The sequence below is a fragment of the Terrapene carolina genome, unplaced genomic scaffold (assembly GCF_002925995.2).
Source record: "Terrapene carolina triunguis isolate 2854851 unplaced genomic scaffold, T_m_triunguis-2.0 Scaffold85, whole genome shotgun sequence".
Taxonomy (NCBI): domain Eukaryota; kingdom Metazoa; phylum Chordata; order Testudines; family Emydidae; genus Terrapene; species Terrapene triunguis.
In genome coordinates this window covers 46014685-46037379 of record NW_020664436.1, presented here as the reverse complement: position 1 = coordinate 46037379, position 22695 = coordinate 46014685, and the positions used below count along the sequence as shown (strand labels likewise).

The 22695-nt window shown below is 40.8% G+C and overlaps 1 protein-coding gene across 1 annotated transcript in view; it reads right to left on the bottom strand.

Annotated features, from left to right (window-relative positions):
- Positions 1-22695, bottom strand: part of HIVEP2 (human immunodeficiency virus type I enhancer binding protein 2) — a 149771-nt gene that overhangs the window by 6139 nt on the left and 120937 nt on the right. The window contains exons 3-8 of the mRNA XM_024220082.1: positions 18619-18663; positions 11290-16887; positions 10302-10456; positions 5872-6047; positions 2769-2870; positions 1268-2175 (exon numbers count right to left, since the gene is read on the bottom strand). Coding sequence (XP_024075850.1) covers positions 1268-2175; positions 2769-2870; positions 5872-6047; positions 10302-10456; positions 11290-16677 — 6729 coding nt within the window. The 5' untranslated portion in view covers positions 16678-16887; positions 18619-18663. The remainder of the gene's footprint in view (positions 1-1267; positions 2176-2768; positions 2871-5871; positions 6048-10301; positions 10457-11289; positions 16888-18618; positions 18664-22695) is intronic.

Below are 22695 nucleotides of genomic sequence, written 5' to 3'. Positions count from 1 at the left end.
AGCGCTAAAGTGCACTAGGGAATCAATTCCAAAGTTTAGAAATTGCTACTCTTATGAGTCCACAGTTCAATTCTTGCCATTCCCAGGGAAGAATCATAATTGTAGTGAACAAACAAGACAGATGATGGAAGATGAGGAAAGCACTGCCAGACTGTCCCAGGAAGGGATCTACAGTTCTGTCACTGATTGCCCATATTGAACCAACATGTGTGGATAAAAGCAGCATTCCAAATAAAATTTCAGCAAGACGGCAAAGGCAACATGAAAACTTGTGACCAAAAGAAGCACCCTAAACAAAAATGAAGTGATTCCTTAAATCACAGAGTAAAATAGATTTGTGAAAAATATTATTTATTCTTACTTATATTATTGTAACACCTGGGAGCTTTGCGAATGTTAGGGCTTGTGAAAGGTACTGAACTGACAGCTTTAGAAAGCCATTCACAGAGCAGGTACAGCATGGGGACTGGCAGTGCAAATTTTATTCCCAGTGTCCCACCAACATTCTTAAAGACTAACTGGGATGAAGCATCTCTAAGTTTGAAGATAGTTCAGTTTCCACTCAGTCCTTTGTGTCACTGGTGTGACTGCCAACTGTGATGGTGGTTTGTGTGATGTAAACACTACCATCAGATGATAACTTCTAGGCCCTAATCTTGCAATGTGGTGCATATCGACACCTCCCCACTCCCATTTGGAGTCTCATTTACATCAGTACTTCTATTTATTTCACCTGTGCTTCAGCGGTGTACCTCTGTACATTACATTGCAGTGTAAAAGGCCATACTCACTACTAGTCTGGGCTGAGTCCCAGCTGGCAAGCTGGAGGTGAAAGGCTATGAATCTCATTACCAAGCAATAGGAGCCACCGTACATCATTTGGTAAAATAAATTTTACATGTAAAATAGCTAATGAGGGGCCAGATGCTCCGGTGGTGTAAATCAGCATAAATCCACTGAAAATGAAGTCAGTGGAGCTACACTGATTTATCCTAGCTGGAGATCAGGCCCCAAGTCTGTAATGTTCTGTACCAAGCCACCGCAAGTGGCTGAGTCCAAGTCGTGGCTTGGTCCATATCTACTATAGTTTCCAATGTTCTTTCCTCAGGTTTTTGATGAGGCTCCAAGCCTCTTCTTTCCTCTTCTATAGAAGTTTTAGGTGAGTGATTCCAGCATGCAAGTTTACAAAGTTCTTTTAAAAGCTCCGTACAAGTTAAATAGTGCACTAGCTTTGATCATAAAAATTAAAATATTATTTCATACTTACTGCATGTCCCAATGGAACGGATTCAGACTGTAAATATTGACCCATAGACAATGCTGGATTATGGTACAGACCCCTTCTGGGTGATGCTGCTCTAACTGAGGCCATATATCTTCTCTCCCTCCTTGGAGACAGTTCTCTTCTGGCAGATGCATCTTTTCCAGGTGACATTGGTCTCCTAGGTGACAAATGACGTCTTGGTGAAACATCCCGTCTCGGTGATAACTCTCTTCTCAACACAGCTTCCTTCCTTGGGGAAAGGTGTCTCATGGGTGAAATATCCCTCCTTGGTGATAAATGCCTTCTGGGTGACAAATCCCCTTTGGGCATTAAATACCTCTTTGGTGAATTATCTCTATATGGCGAAGAATCATACCCTGGTGAGGACTGTCGGCTAGAAGGTGAGAAGTCCCTTGGAGATGAGGTGGGCTCTAATGAAAGCATGTAATCCTCCTCCATACAACTAGGTATGTCTAACCTGTCTTTGTCAGGCTCTGAATCAGTACTTTTGCTCTGGAAAAACCTCTGATATTCCGTCATTTGTGAGTCTTCATATGAGTCGCTTGGTGTTATAAGCTGGGTAACCTGAATACTAGGTAAAGTAACCAAATAACTGATCAGGGAGGAGTGTCCCATTGAAATGGAACTGTCAGGAGAAGCCCCATAGGACGCCGCTGCAGCATTCACTGACAGTGAAGAGAATCTGGGGGGTTGGGGGCTGGTGCTTCTTGATCTCGTTTTTGGTGTTGAGTCTCCCTGGGTATCATCAAAATCATCGTCATCCTCTTCATCGTCGTCATTGTCATCTCCATCATCCCCATCCGATTCCTCAGCATCAGAAAACTGGTGTTCTTTTGATATGCCTGCCATACTACTCTTCTCTGCTTCTTGGTGCATGTCTTCAATGTTTTCTGAAATAATCATGGCAAGTCAATCAAGTATGCACAGAGACACATTTCGGGTCCAATCCTGCACCCATTCCATACTTAGAACATCCTTTGGCATCACTGGATGTTCTCGGTGTGGAATGGTTGCTCAGTCAGGTCTTTAACAGAAACTAAACTGCTGTTCTTAATATTCATAATAATATAAAACCCCATAATCAACCTGAGTGAAATTCACCTCTGTGGAGAAGGCCAGCCCAAAGCCTATCCTCCATGCCTCTGCACAGGGGTGAAGTTCATCCTCTGTGGACACTATTAACATCAGAACATTTATACCCAACAGACTAGAACTGGACCTGACACAGAAGACATTTAAATGGTAAGAATTTTTTTCCAGCCTCAGCTGCTGTAGTATTAAATAATTAGAATTCATCTTAAACAAATGCGTCAGATTTATTTCTGTGCTTATTGTTTTTTAATAAGATACTCAAAAGACCTTTTTTTAAAATAAAACCACCCCGAAAATATTCCTAACTTATCCTCCGGTGTCATCCACTATGTAACGAGTCATCTGCACACTATAAAGGCCACTCCAGCTAAATTAACTTATTGTAACATACCTGCTTCTTCAGTTTCGGCATCATCCACAGATGTCATTGATACTCCCAGCTCCAGGCATTTTTTCATGTGTGCTTTAGACTTCATATGTTTTGTCAGATTTCCTATCAAAGGTACAGAGATGATGCTAATTAGTTGACATCAGCGAAGAAATCTCTCCCAGTCAGTTTTTGTTTTCCTTTTCCCCGCCTAATCGATAGAAGGGTGTTTAGGTTAAAAAACAAGCAGAACTGATTCATTCAAACTCAATCCCCATCACAGCCAGTGTAATTTAATGAGTGTGGGAATTTACATTTTCCCCCAAACTGCTTATATAAATCTCTCTCTTCAGCAAAATAGTGGCAGTATTTCCGAGAGCTGATAACTGGCAATGAACACTAACGTATACCAATTAAACACTTCTTGTAAGTACTCTGAAGGCCATTCCAACCTAATCCCTTCTTATTCATCTTCCTCTTGTATATTAACATACACAGGTGCTGGAACTTGGGGTGCTGGGGGTGCTACCACACCCCCCTGGCTTGAAGTGGTTTCCACCATATACAGGGTTTACAGTTTGATTCGATGGCTTTCAGCACCCCCACTATACAAATTGTTCCAGCACCTCTGTTATCATACCACCCCCCTCTTCCTATTCCCTGCCAGAAATGACAGTCTCAGCTGCCTGCATGTTCATTTCTTCCACATGCAACTTCATGTTTTCTTCCACGTTACTTCTTATGCATGGAACATCCTCTCTGAACTCATCTTTAAAGCCACAATCCTAGCCTGCCTCAAATCCCTCCTCAAGACTCATTTCTATCATGATGCCAAAGGTAAAATGCATTCCAATAATGGCTAGGCAGGGGACTAGATAGGGATTAAAAATATCAACTCCCTCTATTTGTCTGTTTTACCTCCTTGTAGGTTCTTATCTTAAGTTAGTACCCATTCCTACAATGAGTGACCAGGCAGTACCTGCGAGGAGCCCCACTGCTGATTTCAAGCATGATGTTGCTTGTGGGCAAACAGGCAGAAGCCTGCCCTTACAGCGCTTATTGCAGGATTGGGGTCTTTGAAAGTGAGTTTATTAGGTAATGTTTTTTTTTTTAATCTGTGTTTGTATAGTGCTTCTATACCAGAGTCCCAAGCTTCTGGTCACTACTGTTATATACATAAGAAATTACAACAACAACATATCCTTCGGAAGAAATACAGTGACAGGATACACTGTAAAAATGATTAATCTGGTTCATGTACATTGTTTTGAAATAGGTTGTTGCTTTCCCCCTCTCCAGTGGTAAAATTACAGTGTAGAAAATAGTGCAGATTGCAACACCAGAGCCAATATGCACATATTTTAATAAGCATTATATATATCTATATTGAAGTAACAAATAAACCACTAAAAATGCCCCTCAGCTAGATCTGACTGCCCCATGACCTTTCCTGAATTAGTTGGCTAATTATTTGCTGGCATTATGGAAAAAGTGGGTCTTGAGGAATGATTTCAAGAAAAAGAGGAAAATGAATCAGTCCAGATGTAGAGGTCCCCATGGAAGAAGGCATGAAGACAGATGTTAGAGAAGTGAGTGGACAAGGTTAATATCAGTGAATAAATAATAATCCTATGAGACAAGTACTTTATACCCATTTTACAGATGCACAGTAAAGTTAAATGACTTCCCCAAAGCCACATAATGACTCCATGACAGAGCAGGGAACATAATCTAGAAGTTTTGGCTCTATGTCCTGTCCTCTAATCACCAGACACAATTTATTTCAATGTGAAATATTCAGGAATCCTGTCTCACAGCTCCTAAATGTTGCCATGCAACATCAAAACCAGTCTCTGAATAATTTCTGTCAACGCACTGTGCAGGTGTGAAGGGCACATACCACAGCCAGTGCAGGTCTATTGCACAGGCCAAAGGAGGTGGATGTTCAGACCCCATAAAGGACTCCACAGCTCCTTTACACCACAGATCCACTCCCCGTGTTATACAGGAGGTCAGACAAGATGATCAAAGGTTTCTTCTGTCCTTGGAATATATGAATCTGTGCTCCATTGGGACTCCCTGCATTACAGCACACTCAGGGGGTTTTGAATGGAGACGGAGCAAATTTTAGAGGATGAGACTGAAGAGATGTAGTTGGTGGAGCTGCTACTATGCATAACCACCAGTTATTCCATATGGCAGGAGAAGAGGTACTAGAGCCAAAGAAGCTACTACAGCCCTAAGTCTGCAGTAGCAGCCATGCAGCTGCACTGCGATCACTCTGTGGCCTGGGGGAGGATTCCTTCCCCTTTTACACAATGAATATTCCCAGTGCGGGGCCAATTACTCAGGCTGTGCACAGAGAGTGGGATTTGACCTCATATGCCTTTTGTTTACCAGTATCCAAATGATGTTAAAAATGGAGAGGAGGAGACTCATGTATTATATACACACGAAAAATGCTGCTAAAGAAATTGATTTTTTTTTAAAAAGAGGTTGTTTCAAAGCAAATCCTAATTCCAATGAATATCATTATCCATGGCCTCCGGATGACAAATGGAGGCTTTTTTTCAGTGCTGATAAATACATGTGAACATAAGCTATCAGATCCCTATTCATAATTAATGCAACTGTGGATGGAGTGGCCCACCTGGGAGTCTGTGGATTTGTACATTATTTATAAACTTGAAACTGAACCACTGTACAAGACCATGAAGGCATGCTTTCCTCTGCAGCTGAAACTCTGCTTCTGCATTATGCCACTACACGTGAGTCCCCCTGGAGTATTTTAGATTGCAGCAATTAAAACTTGCACCATGTAACATTTTTAGCATAAAGTAGTATTTGCAAGGGCAGTTCTTATACCACTACATTTCCTCTGCAGACAAATGGGCTTGGTAGGAGCCTACAGCTCTTAAAATTAAGTTATGCAAGGAGTCTCACAGTCTCACATAAATCCTTGAATCATTTAGATATGAGGGAAAATATATTTAATGGAGTCCCATGTTCATAAATAAAACCATCTTATTCTGATGAAAGTTTCCTCTTTGATTGGAATGATGGATGCTAAATAACTAAGGAATTGGTGGAGGGAGGGGGAAGGGTTCAAGCAGAAAAGGCTAAATACCTTTAGTTTTGAAGGCAAAATTACACAACTTGCATACATAAGGCCGTACATCGGTATGAGTGCGGATATGTTTTTTGAGCATGCTTGGTTTCTTGCAGCGAATCCCACATTCTTCACAAATGTATTTTCCTCGCCCACGTCCTCTGACATACACATAATCTTCATTTGATTTGTACCTGTTGGAAGAGGGCAATGTATTTGAATTATATAGCCTCTAAGTCATACATGTACATAAACAGTGTCTTTATATCCCTCTGTGGCCCAATCCTACAGGCATTACATGCACAAAGCTTCCACTGTAGTCAGGGGGAGTTCTACAAATGGTGCACTGTCAGGTTGGGGCCCAGAGTGTATTTACTTTTCAGGAAATGCAGTAATTTGAATATGTTTGCATGTCTTAGTTATTGTTTAACAACTTGAGACCAGTGGCTCACATCTGATCGGAGTACACAAGAGAACAACCCAGAATATGGGTTTATATGGCTACCCTGTGGGGAGCACATTCAGATATCTACTTCCTTGAAAGGAGACGGAATTTCATTCCAATGTGTATACTTAGCAGATACGTTATTAAAGGCATTAAAAGCACTCCCTGGTCTATTTAGCGGCTTACATTGTCTCAGTCTGTTAGACAATAAATAAGACATGCAAACCTATGCATATTTCGTTAACTATCATGATGAAGAATTAATACTGAAATAGAGGATAGTAAGGGTCCAGTTCACAGCTGTGCAGAGGGCCTGCACAAGGGCTACTTTGAGGGTTGAAGTGGAATTTAAGTGATGCATAGGCCTAGGGTGGACATTCTGCCCCAGGAAAAAAATGTCACATTAAGGGTTCTACAGGAAGTACAGCTGCCAAAGAATAATGTACCTAACCCCCTTCTGCTGCTCCTTTCCTGAGAAGTTCAGAATACACACCACTCCCATTGAAATCAGCAGGCACTGGGGAGGCTCAACTCACAAACTATTCTCTACAGCGGTAGCTGGCACTTAAAAATGAAGGCACCACGTGGAAGATGCTTCTAACATTGAAGAGGATTCTAGAGGAGTATATGGCATTTTAAGGTGACAGGGCTGAAATTTAAAAAAATCAATTTTTTCTCAGACAAACTTTGTGATTCATATGCGAAGCTGCATCTCTGACTCAAGGCACTGAGACTAATATCCAGTACATATATAAAATATTCTTCCCTACTCATCTCTGTCCTGTTATCCACCAATATGTGGACCCAATTTTCACATTTGGGCACCTGAAGTTAGGCATCCAAAATTCACATTAAAAGCTGCTGCTTTTAATCTCTCTCCATCAACACTAATCCTTCTCCTCTCCCTCGCATTTCCCAGTCACCAGGGATAGGACTGCCATCCTGCCATAATCTGGGCATCATCTCGTACTAGTCCTTTCTCTACACTCACATATCTAGGCTGTGCTCAAGTCTTTACACTTCTCTTGACAGAACATTTCAAAGATTCAGCTTTTTTGTTCTGTTCAGACTCCCAAGGCTCTTGTTCAGGCCCTCTTTGTCTTGCTACTTGTGTATTGTTGTCCCCATCTCCTTTCTGGCCAACTATATCACCCCTCTCAAGTCCATTCGAAACTCAGATGCTAGGCTCTACTTTCTGCCTCATTATTCCAACCACATCACAGTCTATTCTGTATCCCTCCCCTTGTTCCCCCTTCTCTACTCATTTCACTTTTGCCGCCACATGGTCATCACACGACAAGTGTGGTCATTATTGATCTGGGCTGGATTTGAACTCAGTGCAGAAGAGTTAAAAGACTCAACACAAAGCCCCTGAGTCATGCAGTTCCACTCCAAACTGCCATTTTATTTTGGGTTTCTAATTTGATCTCATCACCAGTATAAAAGAACAAAATAAACAAGCCATGAACTCTAGTTGCAATCCAGCACATGTCATTAAACAGCATGGTGTCTGAAGAGATGGAAGGTTTTTTCCAACCCCTCCCCACCCTGCTTTCAGTGTAAACTGTAAGTAACTGACTGAAATGTATTGTAGGATGTAGCATACAAGCGAATGAAATTTAAAATTGTTGAGTTTCCTAGAGAAATATCACTTCCAATCCTCCCAGGGTTCTGTAGTCGTAGGTGAGGGAAAGTAGATTTTGCTATTCAAATAACATCATTTGAATCAAGCTACCTGCCAGTGGTAATAATGCTTTTAGAATGACAACTGTGAGGAAACCTGCATAAGCAAAGCGCAAAGACTAAGCCTGCACAAAAGAATTGCTCTTATTTCATACTACCCTCTGTGGATCAAATAAAACAAAAGACAGACGAAACGATGAATCTCTTAAAAACAATGATGAACTAATGCTAAGTGATGACATGTAGAGAATATTAGATCTGTTAAAAAAAAAAAAAAACACCACAAGCTAGTGAAAGGAATGAATCTACCCTTCTGCAAACAATGCCACTGTTACGTAAAATGATAGCCTTCTGAAATGGATCTATAAGGAAGATGCATTAACACAACAGAATCACCATCCTCCACACTGTCGCTACGCAGGTAAGAGATCTCTATTGGGGAAACCCCATAAGCTAGAGAGACATACAGCCTGTCTACATAGATTATTAAAGTCCAGCAATAAATGTACACAGCGAGGCACCTAATTTCTTTCTTCCATACTACAACTGTCTCAAGATATCTGATCTATATCAGGACAAATCCATAGGTGATATGTAAGATGATATAAGTTATATCCCTTTACAGTCACTTAGACACATTTATGCTCATACTCCCTTAGACCTTATCAGTATGTAAGGAAGTCTAAGATGGTGTAATTAACACATCAAGTTTCCTGACAAAGGTGCAAAAAGTTTCAGGTACAATATAGGGTAGCCTGCTTAAACGAACATCTTTCAGAGCCTCCTGTTAGTTGCTTTTCTTGCTGAGCTACACTCTTCTGACCACTGGCATACAGACTACATCAATTTGGAATCCCTTAGGATGGGTGATCCAAATTCAGAGATGATATGTAAAGGCAGGTGTGTGAGATACACACTTGTAAGTGGGTGAGAGTCTAAATAACAGCACTTTATATGTCTTGTAAACTTAGACTCACCTCTGAATTTGGGTCACTGAAAAGTCTCTTTTGTAGCCAGTTTACTGGTTTTTGGTTAGTAGCACAACGCACTACCACAGGGAACACCCAGGATCAGGGATTCCTGGGTTGTCAGGCCCTGGAACAATCTCAGAGATGACATTCTCAGTCTTCGAAGAGAGACGCAGGGTATGCCCCCTTTTTGCTACAGGTTATAGAGAAATATCAAAGTTTATTTGATTGAGACTGCCCCCACACATCCACAAGCCTTTTAATGAGAGGGATGCTGAAAATGTTGAAAAATGACAGAAGACTAAATGGATTGCTGAATGCCTTGTGACCCTGTCCTGACTCGTTAGTTATTCTGAGACACTGCTGCAGGGTCTGACATGTATGAAAAGAACCACCCAGCTGTATACCTGGACGTTCACCATTACCAACATACAAACACCATCATTTCAGATTTTCATAATACAAATAAAATTCTGATGCATGTACTGAGAATACACTGTAATGGACAAACCATTAATATGCTTATCATAATAAGCTAGATATGCCTAAACATTACATCAACGGACTATTAGGTCTGTTTTTTCCTCAGCTATTTGCTATTTATTTGTTTTGAATCAATTGAACAATAGCACATTGCTATTACAGCCAGCAGTAGATTAAACTCTGTTTTTAATTTGATTGTTCTTACGTCTAAACACTGATACCACGGATTTTATTACCAACTAAAATTTTGTACCTGAAAGTCAACATTCAGTAAAAGACTAAAATATTCCAGGAATAAGAATAAGAATTCATAGCTTCTATGTTAAGGCTGGTGCACAATACAGCATTTAATAACAGAAAGATGTCTGCCAGGAGTCCAATGAACACAAGAAGATTGCCTAGAAATCAAAATATTAGCTATCTATCCTCTTTTTTGCCCCAAATAAGAGAAATGACAATTCAGTAATGCTTTCTATGTATATAGAAAGTATAGTTGTACTAATGGCATAGGTGCTGGAACTAGGGGTGTTGGGGGTGCTGCTGCATCTCCTGGCTTGAAGTGGTTTCCATCATATACAGGTTTTACAGTTTGGTTCAATGGCTTTCAGCACCCCCACTGTACGAATTGTTCCAGCACCCTTGGCTAATGGCAAAGCAGAGCTGGAAGTAAGTACACAGGCTTTACTGTGTTTCCTACTATCTTGTTGCATGACTGACATATAAACAGGAGAAAGGATGCACGGGGAGCTACAAAACATGGCATGAGCCCAGAAGGCTGTTAATTTCCCTAATTCATCTACGTTCAAGTTCAAATCTGTTTACTCTGAAATGACAGGCTCGGTTTGATATTTCCAGTTGCATTTTCTTACCCTCCTTCAAAGATTTTAATTCGTACTGGCTCAGTCTGTTTGGACGCAATGTCTTTATCTCCATGACTTTCTCCTTTTACTCTTTCTTTTGTAATATTCCCCACTACTTTCTTTTCAAGTTTGCTGCCAAACAAGAAGAATGGTTCGTGTTTCATCTGTGGAACAAAGTCAATGAGTGTTATTACAGTCTGGAACACAGAATAAATGCACACTTCATTTCAAGTAGTTTAAACATTCTGGGCTGAATTCAGCTCTGAGTTTGGATGCAATTCTATGAAGCCAATTAATTTGTCCCTTTACGTCTGGTGAGAGATAGGGGAGGGGCAGAACAGGCACATTTTAAAGGAGCGTTATCTGGTGATACAGCAAAAGCATCACCACATCATGCTGGCCAATCATGGCTGTGGTATGCTGATCACTTGGGACCAAATCTGGAGGTCCTTATTCAGTTGCCATTCAGTCTTTTTTCAGGTAACTCCCATTAATGTCAATGTTTGTCACTAGAAAAAGGCGGGAGTAAAAACTAAATGACCCTGTGAAATAAAGCCCTCAAATGTCCTGCTCTTCTAGCATCTTCCATTGTCATCGAAATCATACTCTGAATCAGCTGTCAGAGCATGCAGGGGAAGAACAGGGGTCAAGAGCCATGGCCCTAGAATGCTCACCCAGAGTATGTTGTACCTTTTGAGTTTCCAATGTGGATAGTTTAAAAAGTGATAAAGAGGTACATAGGATAATCATATAGGCTTAAACAGGACATATTACATTCACATTTTGCTTTGAAAGTTAACCTTTCAGGGATGATGCATTTTCTATTCAAAACATTAGAAAAGCTATAATAGATACAATTTCTACTTATTATTGAGAATTGCAACTGTCAAATATCAGCTTTTCATTATCCTTACATTGATTTATGCATCATAATTTATTTCAATTTTCGGTTTGGTGTGATGTCTAGATAAAAGGTTTTTTTTAACTTATTGTTTACCTGAGCAAACTGTTTCCATGCACTTGATGAGGTCAGTTTACCAGCTCCAGGTCTATGCATAGCAGCCAAAGAATAAATTTCTGCGGTGTTTTTCTGCTTGGACCTTAGAAGTGCTAGAGTAGTCTTTGTATTTAACCCTGATGGGTTTGGGTTACATGAACTAATGCACCATGAAGCATAAACTGAAGATTTGAGGGTTGCTTGTTGAATGTAATTTGGCTTGGTATAGTTTAAGAAACACCAGCTCACAGTAGTAGTAGTGCGTAGACTAGGGAACTGAAAGATCTGCTGAAAATCTGCTCCATCTGTTAGGAGGATGGTTGAGCGTGCTGCTTTCCCATTTGGATTGGATGCCATCTGGACCAACATACCAGGAGGCAATTTCTGCTGTCGCAGTTGGTCTTCTGTCTGAATTTCTCCTGATGGCAGTGAAGACCTCTGTGGGCTCATGCTCATATCTGATGCTGTTTCATCCACATCCAATTCTTCTGGTGACTCTCTTCCTTCAGAAGGGCCACTCGACTTGTGCCCTGGTGATGCTGACTCAAAACTGGAAAGCTTTTCCCTGCTCAGAAAAGGGTCAGCTGTTGGTATGCTGGCAGAGGGGAAGTCTTGAGATGATGAGGACGATGATGGTGAAGAGGATGACATGGACTGCACACTTTCCTTTGGCTCAGTAGCACAGCTCTGCCTAACTAGCTGAGGCTTTTGCGGTCTGGGAAAATCCTTCTTTATATCTGAATTAGTCAACTCTACTGCACTTAGCTCCTCAACGATCTGTCCATACATTTTTTCTTCTTTGACTCTTTTCTGCTGCTTAGTCTCCATAAAAAGCTCCAAGCTGCTTGCTGGTGAAAGCATTCGTTTGCTTCCTCCCAGGGTAGAGGCAGTGTCAGAACTGGATGTCAGACACAATGGGATTGAGGATTCCAACCCAAGTGGTAAAGTCTGTGGTACTTTCCACAGAGGATATTTTTCTAATCCACCATTCTGACCTAATATCTGGGCTATGTTAAATCCTAGTCCTTGCATGGCTGCATTTGTTGATAATGTTCTTTGAGAAACTGTCTCATCCACTTTGCAAATGACAATAGCAGGGCTGTTGTTCTGTGCAAGGATCTGGGAAATGCTTGTATACATGACACTACCATAGGATGGCACATGGGTCTGAATTCTGACAGGAACAACTGTTCCTGGTAAAGACTGTACAGATCCATCATTCGGGGAGTCAAAACCTGTCTGTAGATGCTGCTCAGAGGAGGTATCTGCTGACTTAATACTAGGGTCTGGCAGGTACTTAGCATTTTTCGAATACTGCCCAGGTGTTCCTGAGTAACGCGGGTACATTTGCTCTTTCGCATGCATGTATTCAGCTGGTTTCTTTCCAATATGCTCTTGAGCATGCTCCAGGTGATAACTAGGATGAATTTCTGTTTGGAAAGGTTGTTTGACATACGCTTTTTGTAACTGCTGTACAAAATGATGTGGCAAGTTTCTCTGTAAAGGTTCTGTACATGACTGCCATAAGACAGGTTGCTGAGCTGGTAAGGGAACCATACTGACAGCAGGATATGGAAACTGAAACAAGGCATTGGGAAGGGGGGGAAATGGAACCTTTTCTTGATGTGCAAATAGGTGCTGTTGCTCTGTTGGATATTTGTTTGAAATATAAGGTGCTTGCTGAATCAAGGGATTCCTTAAAATGTCCTGACTGTCTGCAAGGATGGCGTGTTGCTGGGCAAGCTGTGTACCAGAACCAATAGCCTGCTTTCCAGAATCATCTGACTGAAGGGGCTGAAGCACAGAGGTGGGAGAATGATGCCAAGCAACTTGGGAAGAGCGAAGACCAGCGTGTATGTGTTCCATCTGCTCTTGCTTTATACCTTGTTCCACACTTTGATCAGTCTGGGGAATCTCTGGGAACCCACTAAAAGAAGCCTGACGGACCAGAAAGCATTTCTTCCTTTCTCGTGATGGAGATAATCCTGCAGAAGGTGCCCCGGCTGCTGAAGCATGAGACAGATTCCCATAATCAAAGGATTTACTTCGGATCTCTGGGATTTCGGCAGCATGTGGACAAGGCATCTGTTCAGACGAGCAACGTCTCATTTCCTTCTGATGGTGATGCCCAGGGACGGAAAGTGAGTAAGCACCAGCTGGAACAGTTAAAAACTCGGACTGTTTTCCAAACTCATCGTGTTTGGAAGGCATGATGAACTTGGTATTTTCTTCCCTTTCAAAGGACATTGAAAAACTCGAACTATGGGACAAATTACTTTCTTGGCTAGGGCTGCGAGAGAGGCTTGTGCCGGTGGATTCAAAGCTGGACTCTCCAGAGGAGTGCTCCATGTCAGCAAGCCGTAAGCGTTTCTTTTTGGGTGGTAATTTTTCTGCTGGGAGTTGAGAAAGAGTTTCACTTCTTTGCGGCCACTGGAATTCTTCAGCAGGTCTTTCCTGCTCTTTAGTCTGAACTTCTTTATCTTTCTCAGGTTTATCTGGTTCCTCTGTAACACGGATCTCAGGTACTTGTATGTTATGCTGGCGAACCAGTCTGGGCTGCATATGGTATGGTTGTGGCTGTTGGGATGGAGACGGTTTATTCACACTATCAGCATTTTCTGTTTGCTGAGCCCGCTCTGGGCTCATTGGGGACTCAGAAATCTCGCTCTCACAGGTTTCAGACAGTGAGTAGGTTTTATCCTGCAGGCAAGCAATATGTTCTGTAGATTCAGACCTTTCAAATGAGTTTGGCCTGCTCAATGAGTTTGTATGCTGAATGACAGAGATGACATTTCCAGGGGGTTTTCTGTTCAGTGACTCTGCTGTCTTTTCTGGTTCTGCAGTTAAAGGTGACTCTTCTAATGAAGCTGATGGGCTTCCAGACTGCAAGTGAGGTCTACAGATTTCAAAACGCTCTGCGTGACAATGGGCAGCATTATCCCATGTGCTTCTTTGCCCTTCCTGAATTTGGGGTTTGGGATCAAAATCTGAAGGCAGCATCCCCACTGGGGTGCCAGTACCACTGCTGCAAAGCATGGGAACATCCTCCTCATCCCCAACACTCTTCTCTTTTCTGCGTTTTCTGTTTTCGAATGTGGTTCCGTATACAGACGGCACTGGCTGTGATTGTCCAAATGAATCAACAAAGTACTCCCCTCCTTGTTTTATCCCACCCGAGCATGGCAAGTCTCGGTAGTTCAGCTTTTGAGTTTCAAATTCTTCCCATTTTCTGTAGTGCTTTCCACAAGCATCATAGTCATAGAAGGTTCTCTCCCCTGCAGTCAATTTCTTCTCCTTCAAGGATGACCCTTTTTCACCACCTGTTGACCTGCTGGAAGCAACAAGGATATTTTTTCCTGTCCTCCCATGGTAGTCTGGATCTGAGTGCCCCTCCTGCACTGAGGGCAGCTCAAAGGCAGCTTGTCTTCTTAACATCCTCTGATGGGATATTCCAACTGTCCCAGGATAAAATACATCATCTGAACCAGTCATTCTCTCATCAAAGGAATGGCTTCCTCTCAAAGATGAGGGGACACTTAAATTGGTTGCAGAAGATGTTGGCATGGAGTTACTTCTAATAAGTGGAGAAGCATCTACTGGAGGCTCTAAAAGTCCAGGTGTGTCACCCTGCTGACTTACTGGGTAAAGGTTCAGTTCATTTTTGATGGATGATGTTGTAGTTTGGGATTGTCTGGACTCTGTATTGCTACTACTGAGGAGTTGGGTAGATGTAATAGTGCTCAGTTTACTGGGATCAATGAGTGCTTCTTTATTTGGAGTTAGATGAGAAATATGTTCTTCAAGCATCTTGATGTCTAATCTGGTGTTCACCAGAGGTAGTGGCTGCTCCACTCTGCCCATTTTACCCATTAAATTGTGTTCCTGATTGGCTGTTGCTACTGTTAGTGCTGTCCTTTGACTAATCCGATAGAATTTCCCAAAGATTATTTCTTCATAAGACTTTGCATTAGTATTTGGAGGGCTTATTTGTTGCTCTGCACTTTCTGAGCGGGAAAAGTAACCAGAATCAGTGCTTCCTTTGCTATGTGGGCTCAAAAGATTTAGTGACTGCTCAGAGTCTTGCCCTTTTTTCTCTGACAGTCTTAGTGCAAGTCTCTGTTTAACTGTATGAGAGTCATCAGACTTAGTACTTAAGGATGGGTTTTGTAACATGTCAGATCCAATGTACTGGGAACTCTCACTGGGTAACTGAATCCCACTTTTAGGGATAATCAAAATGGGCACTTTCATTGGGCCTCCCAATGATTCATCGATGGACGAGTGAAAGTTACTTCTGCTAGCAATGTCCAGTGGCATCTGTGGGACTGGGCTCAGTTTGTCAGAACTTTCCACAAGCAATGAGGTCTCATCATCTGTGTCTGTGCTCTGCTCACCATCTGAATGTATTTCTGCTTCCACATCAATAAAACTGGCATCTAGGTCCAATTTAGATACCGCTGACTCTGTGAAAGGTACCAATCCTGCTTTAATTGCATGGGCATGTGATTTCCTGTGCTTGTATAAATTGCTCTTTGTCTTAAAAGAGAAACCACAAGGAACACAAGGGTATGGCCGTTCCCCAGTGTGGGACCTAATATGTTTTTTAAGTACACTAGGTTTGGCACAAGCCCTGCTACAGTAAGGACAAATATATTTGCCAGGCTTTTTGGGTTTGTGCTCTTTCTTGTGAGCGTCTTCTGATTGTTCTATCGATTTCTGAGAATATTGGCTATAAGCAGGGTTCAAACTTGAAATCTTCTTTCTAGAGAAACCTCCACTATGGCCATGCAAGTGAAAAGGAAATATGTCCTCTGAGGCAACTGATTGCAAGTGGCCAGGAAACTGCCATGTGTGGCCTTCCAAGCTCTGATGTGGCTTTATGTTGTGCAAGAACCCTTGTGGCAATGAATGCTGGGGAAAAGAAAGTGAATGTTGACATGAGTAGGGACTTGGCCGATGCTGTGGATATTGCTTCTCTGTGACCTGCTGCCCAGCTTCACTCGATGATCCGAGTTTCCCAGAACTAAAAAGTTGTGCTGATGCTGTGTTTCCGACTTGCTCATGATCTGTTTCTGGTTGCCTCTGTATTTCTTGATTGCCAAAAGCGCTCATCTTAATAACAGCTGAATGTTCTTGCCTCCATCTAGTTGGTACGTTAGCAGTTTCTCCAGACCTTGAGGTAGCTTTTTGCCCTATAGCTGTGTCCCCAGAGTCCATTTTGTTACACAAGGTCTTAAGTGCTAGTTCACTTGAAAGCTGTGCAGACACATGGAGTGTGTCCAATGCTGTGCTTTTTAAAGTTTTGTTGCTCCCATTTTTCCAGAGCCTTTGCAAGTTCACAGACTTCTCTTTCTCTTTTGAACTTTCCACACAGTAGTCTATAGGCATTAGATTTGAGTATGTATGCTAATATAATTATCATACAATTCTGTTCATGGCAGGAACTTTCCCAAACAGTTTATCATGCATTTGCAAGGAGTTGGTATGGCATTTGAACATTTTCCATTGTAAGTGTTGAGATGCAGAATGATCCAGAGAGATATTTGTTCATCTACTATAGCAAAGTCCTTTTCATCCCTTCCACAACAATGCAGCTACCTGAAGAGAAGAAAATAAAAACATGCAGATTAATACAAGTGGGTAATCACCACATGAGCAATTTAAATTTGCTTCACTATTCTCAAAAGGAAGAGTGATGAATACAAAAATGTAATAATATTGTAGTAATTTGCATTTGTATTGTACCTTTCTTCCAAGCTTATTAAGGGACTTTACCAACATTAATTAAGCTTCACAAAACCCATGGACAGGAGCGAGAACAGAGAATGTGTGGACAGAGAATGAACAGGTTAAGAAGATAACTGAAGGTCACATACCAAGTCAGTGAAAGAACTAGGACTAGAAACCGGGGCCTAATTTTTTTAAAACGATTAATAACTTTACGTGCCTCATTTTGGGGTGTCCAATTATGAAACTTTTTGAAATTGGATTGATTTTCAGAAACTTCTGAACACCTAATTTTTTCCAATCAGGCCCTTTTAAGATGGCTCAAGATGGGCACTCAAAAATTGAGACCCCCAGAATTACTATGCAGTTTTGAAAATGAGTCCTTTATGAGACTCTCTACGTAAAAGGATAAATGGACACAAATCAGACATCAGGAATGGTAACATACAAAAGTCAGTAGGAAAACACTCAATAACAGATTTAAAAGTAGCCATACTTCAACAAAAAAAACTTCAAAAACAGACTTCAAAGAGAAACTGCTGAGCTACAATTCATTTGCAAACTTAACACCATCAATTTGGGCTTGAATAGGGACTGGGAGTGGCTGGTTCACTACAAAAGCAATTTTCCCTCTCTTGGTATTGACACCTCCTCATCAATTATTGGGAATAGACTACATCCACCCCGACTAAATTGGCCTTCAACATTGGTTCTCTATTTGTAAGGTAACTCCCTTCTCTTCATGTGCCAATATATATTTATGCCTGTATCTGTAATTTTCACTCCATGCATCTGAAGAAGTGGGTTTTTTAATCCATGAAAGCTTATGCCCAAAAAAATCAGTTAGTCTTTAAGGTGCCACTGGACTCCTCCTTGTCTTTATGAGATGAATCCTAACTCTCAGTAACCTGCTCTCATCATTAGATCACATAATTGCCTTGCACAAGAAAATGTAGATTACTGCCTTTTACATTATTTTTAAACAGTCGGCAGTAAATAATTAAATATGTTACATAATTTTTTTGTAAAAAAAAAAAAAAACATTTAAAAAATAATCTAAAAAATTATTTTAAAAAAAAAAAAAAAAAGCATTTAAAATATAAGCTAAAACACTAGTGTACCTTTTAGTCAGAGTATATTGCTAGAGAAGAATTACTGATGACAACAGTAGTTTAAAAACTACATTTATGACACTTAAGTATGTCATATGTAAAAGTAATTTAGAACTGCATAGTATCTAACCAGGTTTCAGCACTTGATACGCTTAAGTACAATTGGTTTCCACAGTTCTGTTTGTAAATAAGTAAAGCTCAGGGGCCTGATTTATGCATCCAAGCAGAGTGCTTGAATTGCAAGAAAAATGCACGATCTCTGCTCTCATATTATCAGAACATAGTATATTTCCAGAATGAAACAGGGCTAAGGAAAAAGGGAGTCAGGATTCCACACCAGATGGAAGATGAAGGGAAGGAGCTGATGGAATGTATTATATTTCTATGGCTGAAGGACTGCACTTGAGTTGAAAAAAAATTGGCAAAGAGCAGGAAAGTGGGGACAGGATAGGAAGAGATGTAATTTTGTTTTCCATAATAAAAATGTTACCTGCATCTTCTAGACATCTAATACGCATGACTGTCTTAAATATTCCTGTGAAAGAAACAAATGCAGTTAGGAGAAAGTCTTGAAATATATAACTGGCATTGGACAGAGAAATATATAACTGGCATTGGACAGTGTAAAGCAGTGCCTGACAAATCCACTTGGCCATCCCCTAGTCATGAGCGAGAAGCTTCCCCTGGAGAGTTGGAGGCCTGAGCCTGATAACTCTGTGTCCAGACTGTGGCTGGAACCATGATAGCAACAACTGCATTTGAATAAAGAATGTTGTTAGCACAGTTTTAAGAGATTTTCCGATGTAGATAGGGAGACCCATGTTAAAAATCCAAGTTATTCTGAGATCCATATTATTCTCAGAATAATTTAAAAAATTCTTTCACCCATGCTCTAAAACAGTAGCATATAGTCTAATGAGGAGGATTATCTGTAGCCTAGTTCGGCTAGCATGATTCTCAGAAAAAAAATAAATCCCTTTTCATTTTTATCAGAGAAACAATTCTAGACACACATTAGCAACAACTTTTAAATATGACCACTGCTAGCACAGTTAACAATTTGTTTTTGATACTTTAAACTATGTGTTACTAACCTAAACGGAAAGGCCTAGTACTTTACTAACATATTTTGAAACCTACTTTTCCTATTTTCATGTGCAACCCCTTCTCCTCAACTTCCATGGTGAGCACTGATATGCCAAGTCAAATCGGCAAGACTTCTATGACAAATACCTTATTTATACTACTCTGCATAGAGAAGTATATTATCTAACATGCAGAAACTACCAATATTTCAAGCTAAAGAACAGATAATAATGACGCATGGTTTCTTTAATACCTTTGGCAGGACTTTGCTCCCACTGGAATTATTGAGATGAGCCCACCTACAATGATCAGAAACTGTACTTCAAGCTAAGTAGAGCGCATCATTTGCCTTGAATTGTAAGGTCCTCTCTGGAAGTGGACCAAGCCCAGGTTTTCCTATCATAATGTGGAAATATAGCCAAGCCATCAAACCACATTAGTGAACTATTGTCTCATTTCATTTTACATAATTGAAAATGTCGATCATGAAAAGATTACTGAGAAACTGGGAACTGTATTTTTGTCAAATCTGGAATTTAGCACTTTTAAGGGAGCATTATTCCTTCTCACTCCTTTTTCAAGGATGCCCCTGTTCTGCTATATACCAGGCACAAATATTCATTTGACTATGGAGCACCTGAAATGTCATAACTAGAGCAAGTTATTAAGTGGCTGTACTGGAAAGCATTCAAATAAAATTTGGTAAATCACAGTTCTCAGTGCTTCCCAGCTTGTAGTTCATAATTACAATCCTTGTAAATGAACAAATTGGAAGTTTATGTATTTCCTGAGTTCCTGACACAGAAAAACTCTTACTGACTCCGGAGTCAGAGTTAGACCCTGCTCAGTATTAAGGCTTATTTGTGTGTGCTGCTCTGCCAACATAAAGCTGCACTAAAACCACTGTAACTGGCCCCTGGAGAATTTCTACTCCGTAGGGCGATACTTAGCATAGAGCTGCTGTACTGGCTGCTACAGGACCCTTGTATTTATGCAGGGGGCATTGGCAGGGTCCTCAGGTTGCTCTAGTTTCTGCCAACCAGCCTCAGAAGTAACAGAGCACAAAGGCCATCTTTGAGCTGAGTATGGTCTGCAACTGAGGATCTGATCATAAGTGAAGATCTACCTCAGGATTTGACTCCTGGCAGCGAATAGTAATAGAATACTTTTGGCATAACCTCCCTTCCCCCAATTCCCTCTGCTCTGCCAATGATACCCACATCAACAGCCATTTGTTTATTGAATATTGTTACCATATGATGGCTTTAGGTGGCCCATGATGAGTTTGGCGGTTATATTCCAGATCCCAGTAGACAAAAGTCCTATGGCAACATGCCACCATACAGCTGAACCTGAAGTCCTTACTAATTAAGACAAAATCAGAGCTAAGTTAGGTCTGAAAAAGTGGGCTCAACAATTGGCACTAATCAGCAGCCTATGAATTCAAGAACTGCATGGGCAAGGAGACTGTTCTTCTCACATCTGTACCTTAGAGCTGAGGTGCATTAGGGGTCCAGTTTGTGGAAGTTGTAAAATTGTCTGTACCTGGATAAACAGATGGATTCTGTCTCTGGGGTTGTCAGTATGGCACCTTTCATGAGCTCTACATTCACACACAGAAAACCAAAACAAAACAAAGAAGACCATCGTTTACAAATTTCTTATGCACCGTGGATGATAATCTAATCACAAGGGGAATTCTGTTTCTCCAGTCTTCGACCTATATTTATTAAGAACACAATGAAGAAGATGCCCAGATATCTGAGCTTTGTGATAACATTTACCCCTTCTTGATCACAGATTTTTTACTTTATATTTCCAACATTCTTGGGTTAGGAGACTCTTCTGATTATGGTTTTGTCGCTGGCATCCTACCTGACAATTTGAATGTTTCTGGCTATGCATGCAAATACTTGTGCTCGTCACTTGCACTTGGCAAAGTTTTGTATTATTTCAGAATAGAAGAATGTTTGTGCCTTTGCTGCAGTTCTGAAGGAACACCACAGAATCCTTTTGCACATACAATTTAAAGAAAGTAGCTCAGTTTAACTGAAGTAACCATATTCTCTTTAATCTACCTGCTCTTGTATTTGAGTATTTTTGACTACTATAGTTATCTTTTCACCCTAGAAAACACTATCCCAATTTATTCATTTGTTTAATTCCATCACAGTCAATTTGATTTCTGTATTTTATCTTATTTTACTGAATTCAGTTGCCGTTCTCCAAAGCTAGCCATTGCATTAGAGGCATTCCACAGCATTGTTGCTTTGAAATGCAATGAAATATTAAGAACACTGAAAACATTTGTAAGTTAAAATGAGCTGGGCTAATCTTCACAATGTTTCATAAAATCTCATTTCATAATATTTTTGCATTTTCATGCATGTACAAAATAAACATTGCTTTACTGAGGATGCTAACAAAATATATATTTGATTGTACACTTGTCATGAAACAAACATACCTGAACTACAACTGCCAGAGGGGAGAATCTTAGAGCCCAGTCTTTCAATCTGATCAATGTGGGCACACACTTGTGCTTCTGGGGATTCCCAACGAAGTCATGAGTTTAGGGGACTGCACTAGCAGATCCAATTACAAGATCAGGGTCGTAGAGATAGAAGCACCAACTCTGAAATACTTAGGGTACGTCTTCACTACCCGCCGTATCGGCGGGTAGCAATCGATTTATCCGGGATCGATATATCGCATCTCGTTAAGATGCGATATATCGATCCCCGAACGCGCTTACCGTTGACTCCGGAACTCCACCAGAGCGAGTGGCGGTAGCGCAGTCGACGGGGGAGCCGCAGCTGTCGATCCCGCGCTGTGTGGACCCCAGGTAATTCGATCCAAGATACTTCGACTTCAGCTACGCTATTCGCGTAGCTGAAGTTGCGTAACTTGGATCGATCCCCTCCCCCCAGTGTAGACCAGCCCTTAGACTCTCTGGAATCCTAGGACTGCATGCTGGTTCCAGAATTTTATTCACAATTATTTGTGTATGCAATTTTGTGTGCACAGTAATTTGTGGGTTCTAAGGCCAGATTTTGTATTTGTAAAAGCAGCATTGGCATATCATCTAACTTTCTAACAGGCACATTCCATATATTTAGATGCTGTTATTAAAATTTGTTTCAAATTTTGCATAACATTTTGGAATTTTCAGGCTGAAAGTTGAATAGCTGTACACTTCTGTTAATATTTATAAAATTGATTATTTTGTTTCTACTTAGGTTTTGCCCAGCTCATTTTAGCCTTGTTGTGCTCAAGGAATTATATCACAAATGACTAAACAGAAGATGCTGAATGGCTCAGATGATTAGGGAACAGTCCAAATCCATTTAAAGTAGATAAAGAGGCCCCTATTTACTTCAATGTGTGTTGGATCAGGCCCTAAGAAATTAGAGCCTTTTACCTTTAAGCAACTGAAGTCAGTGCTGATTAAAAGAAAGACTACCTGAGAACAGATATGTAT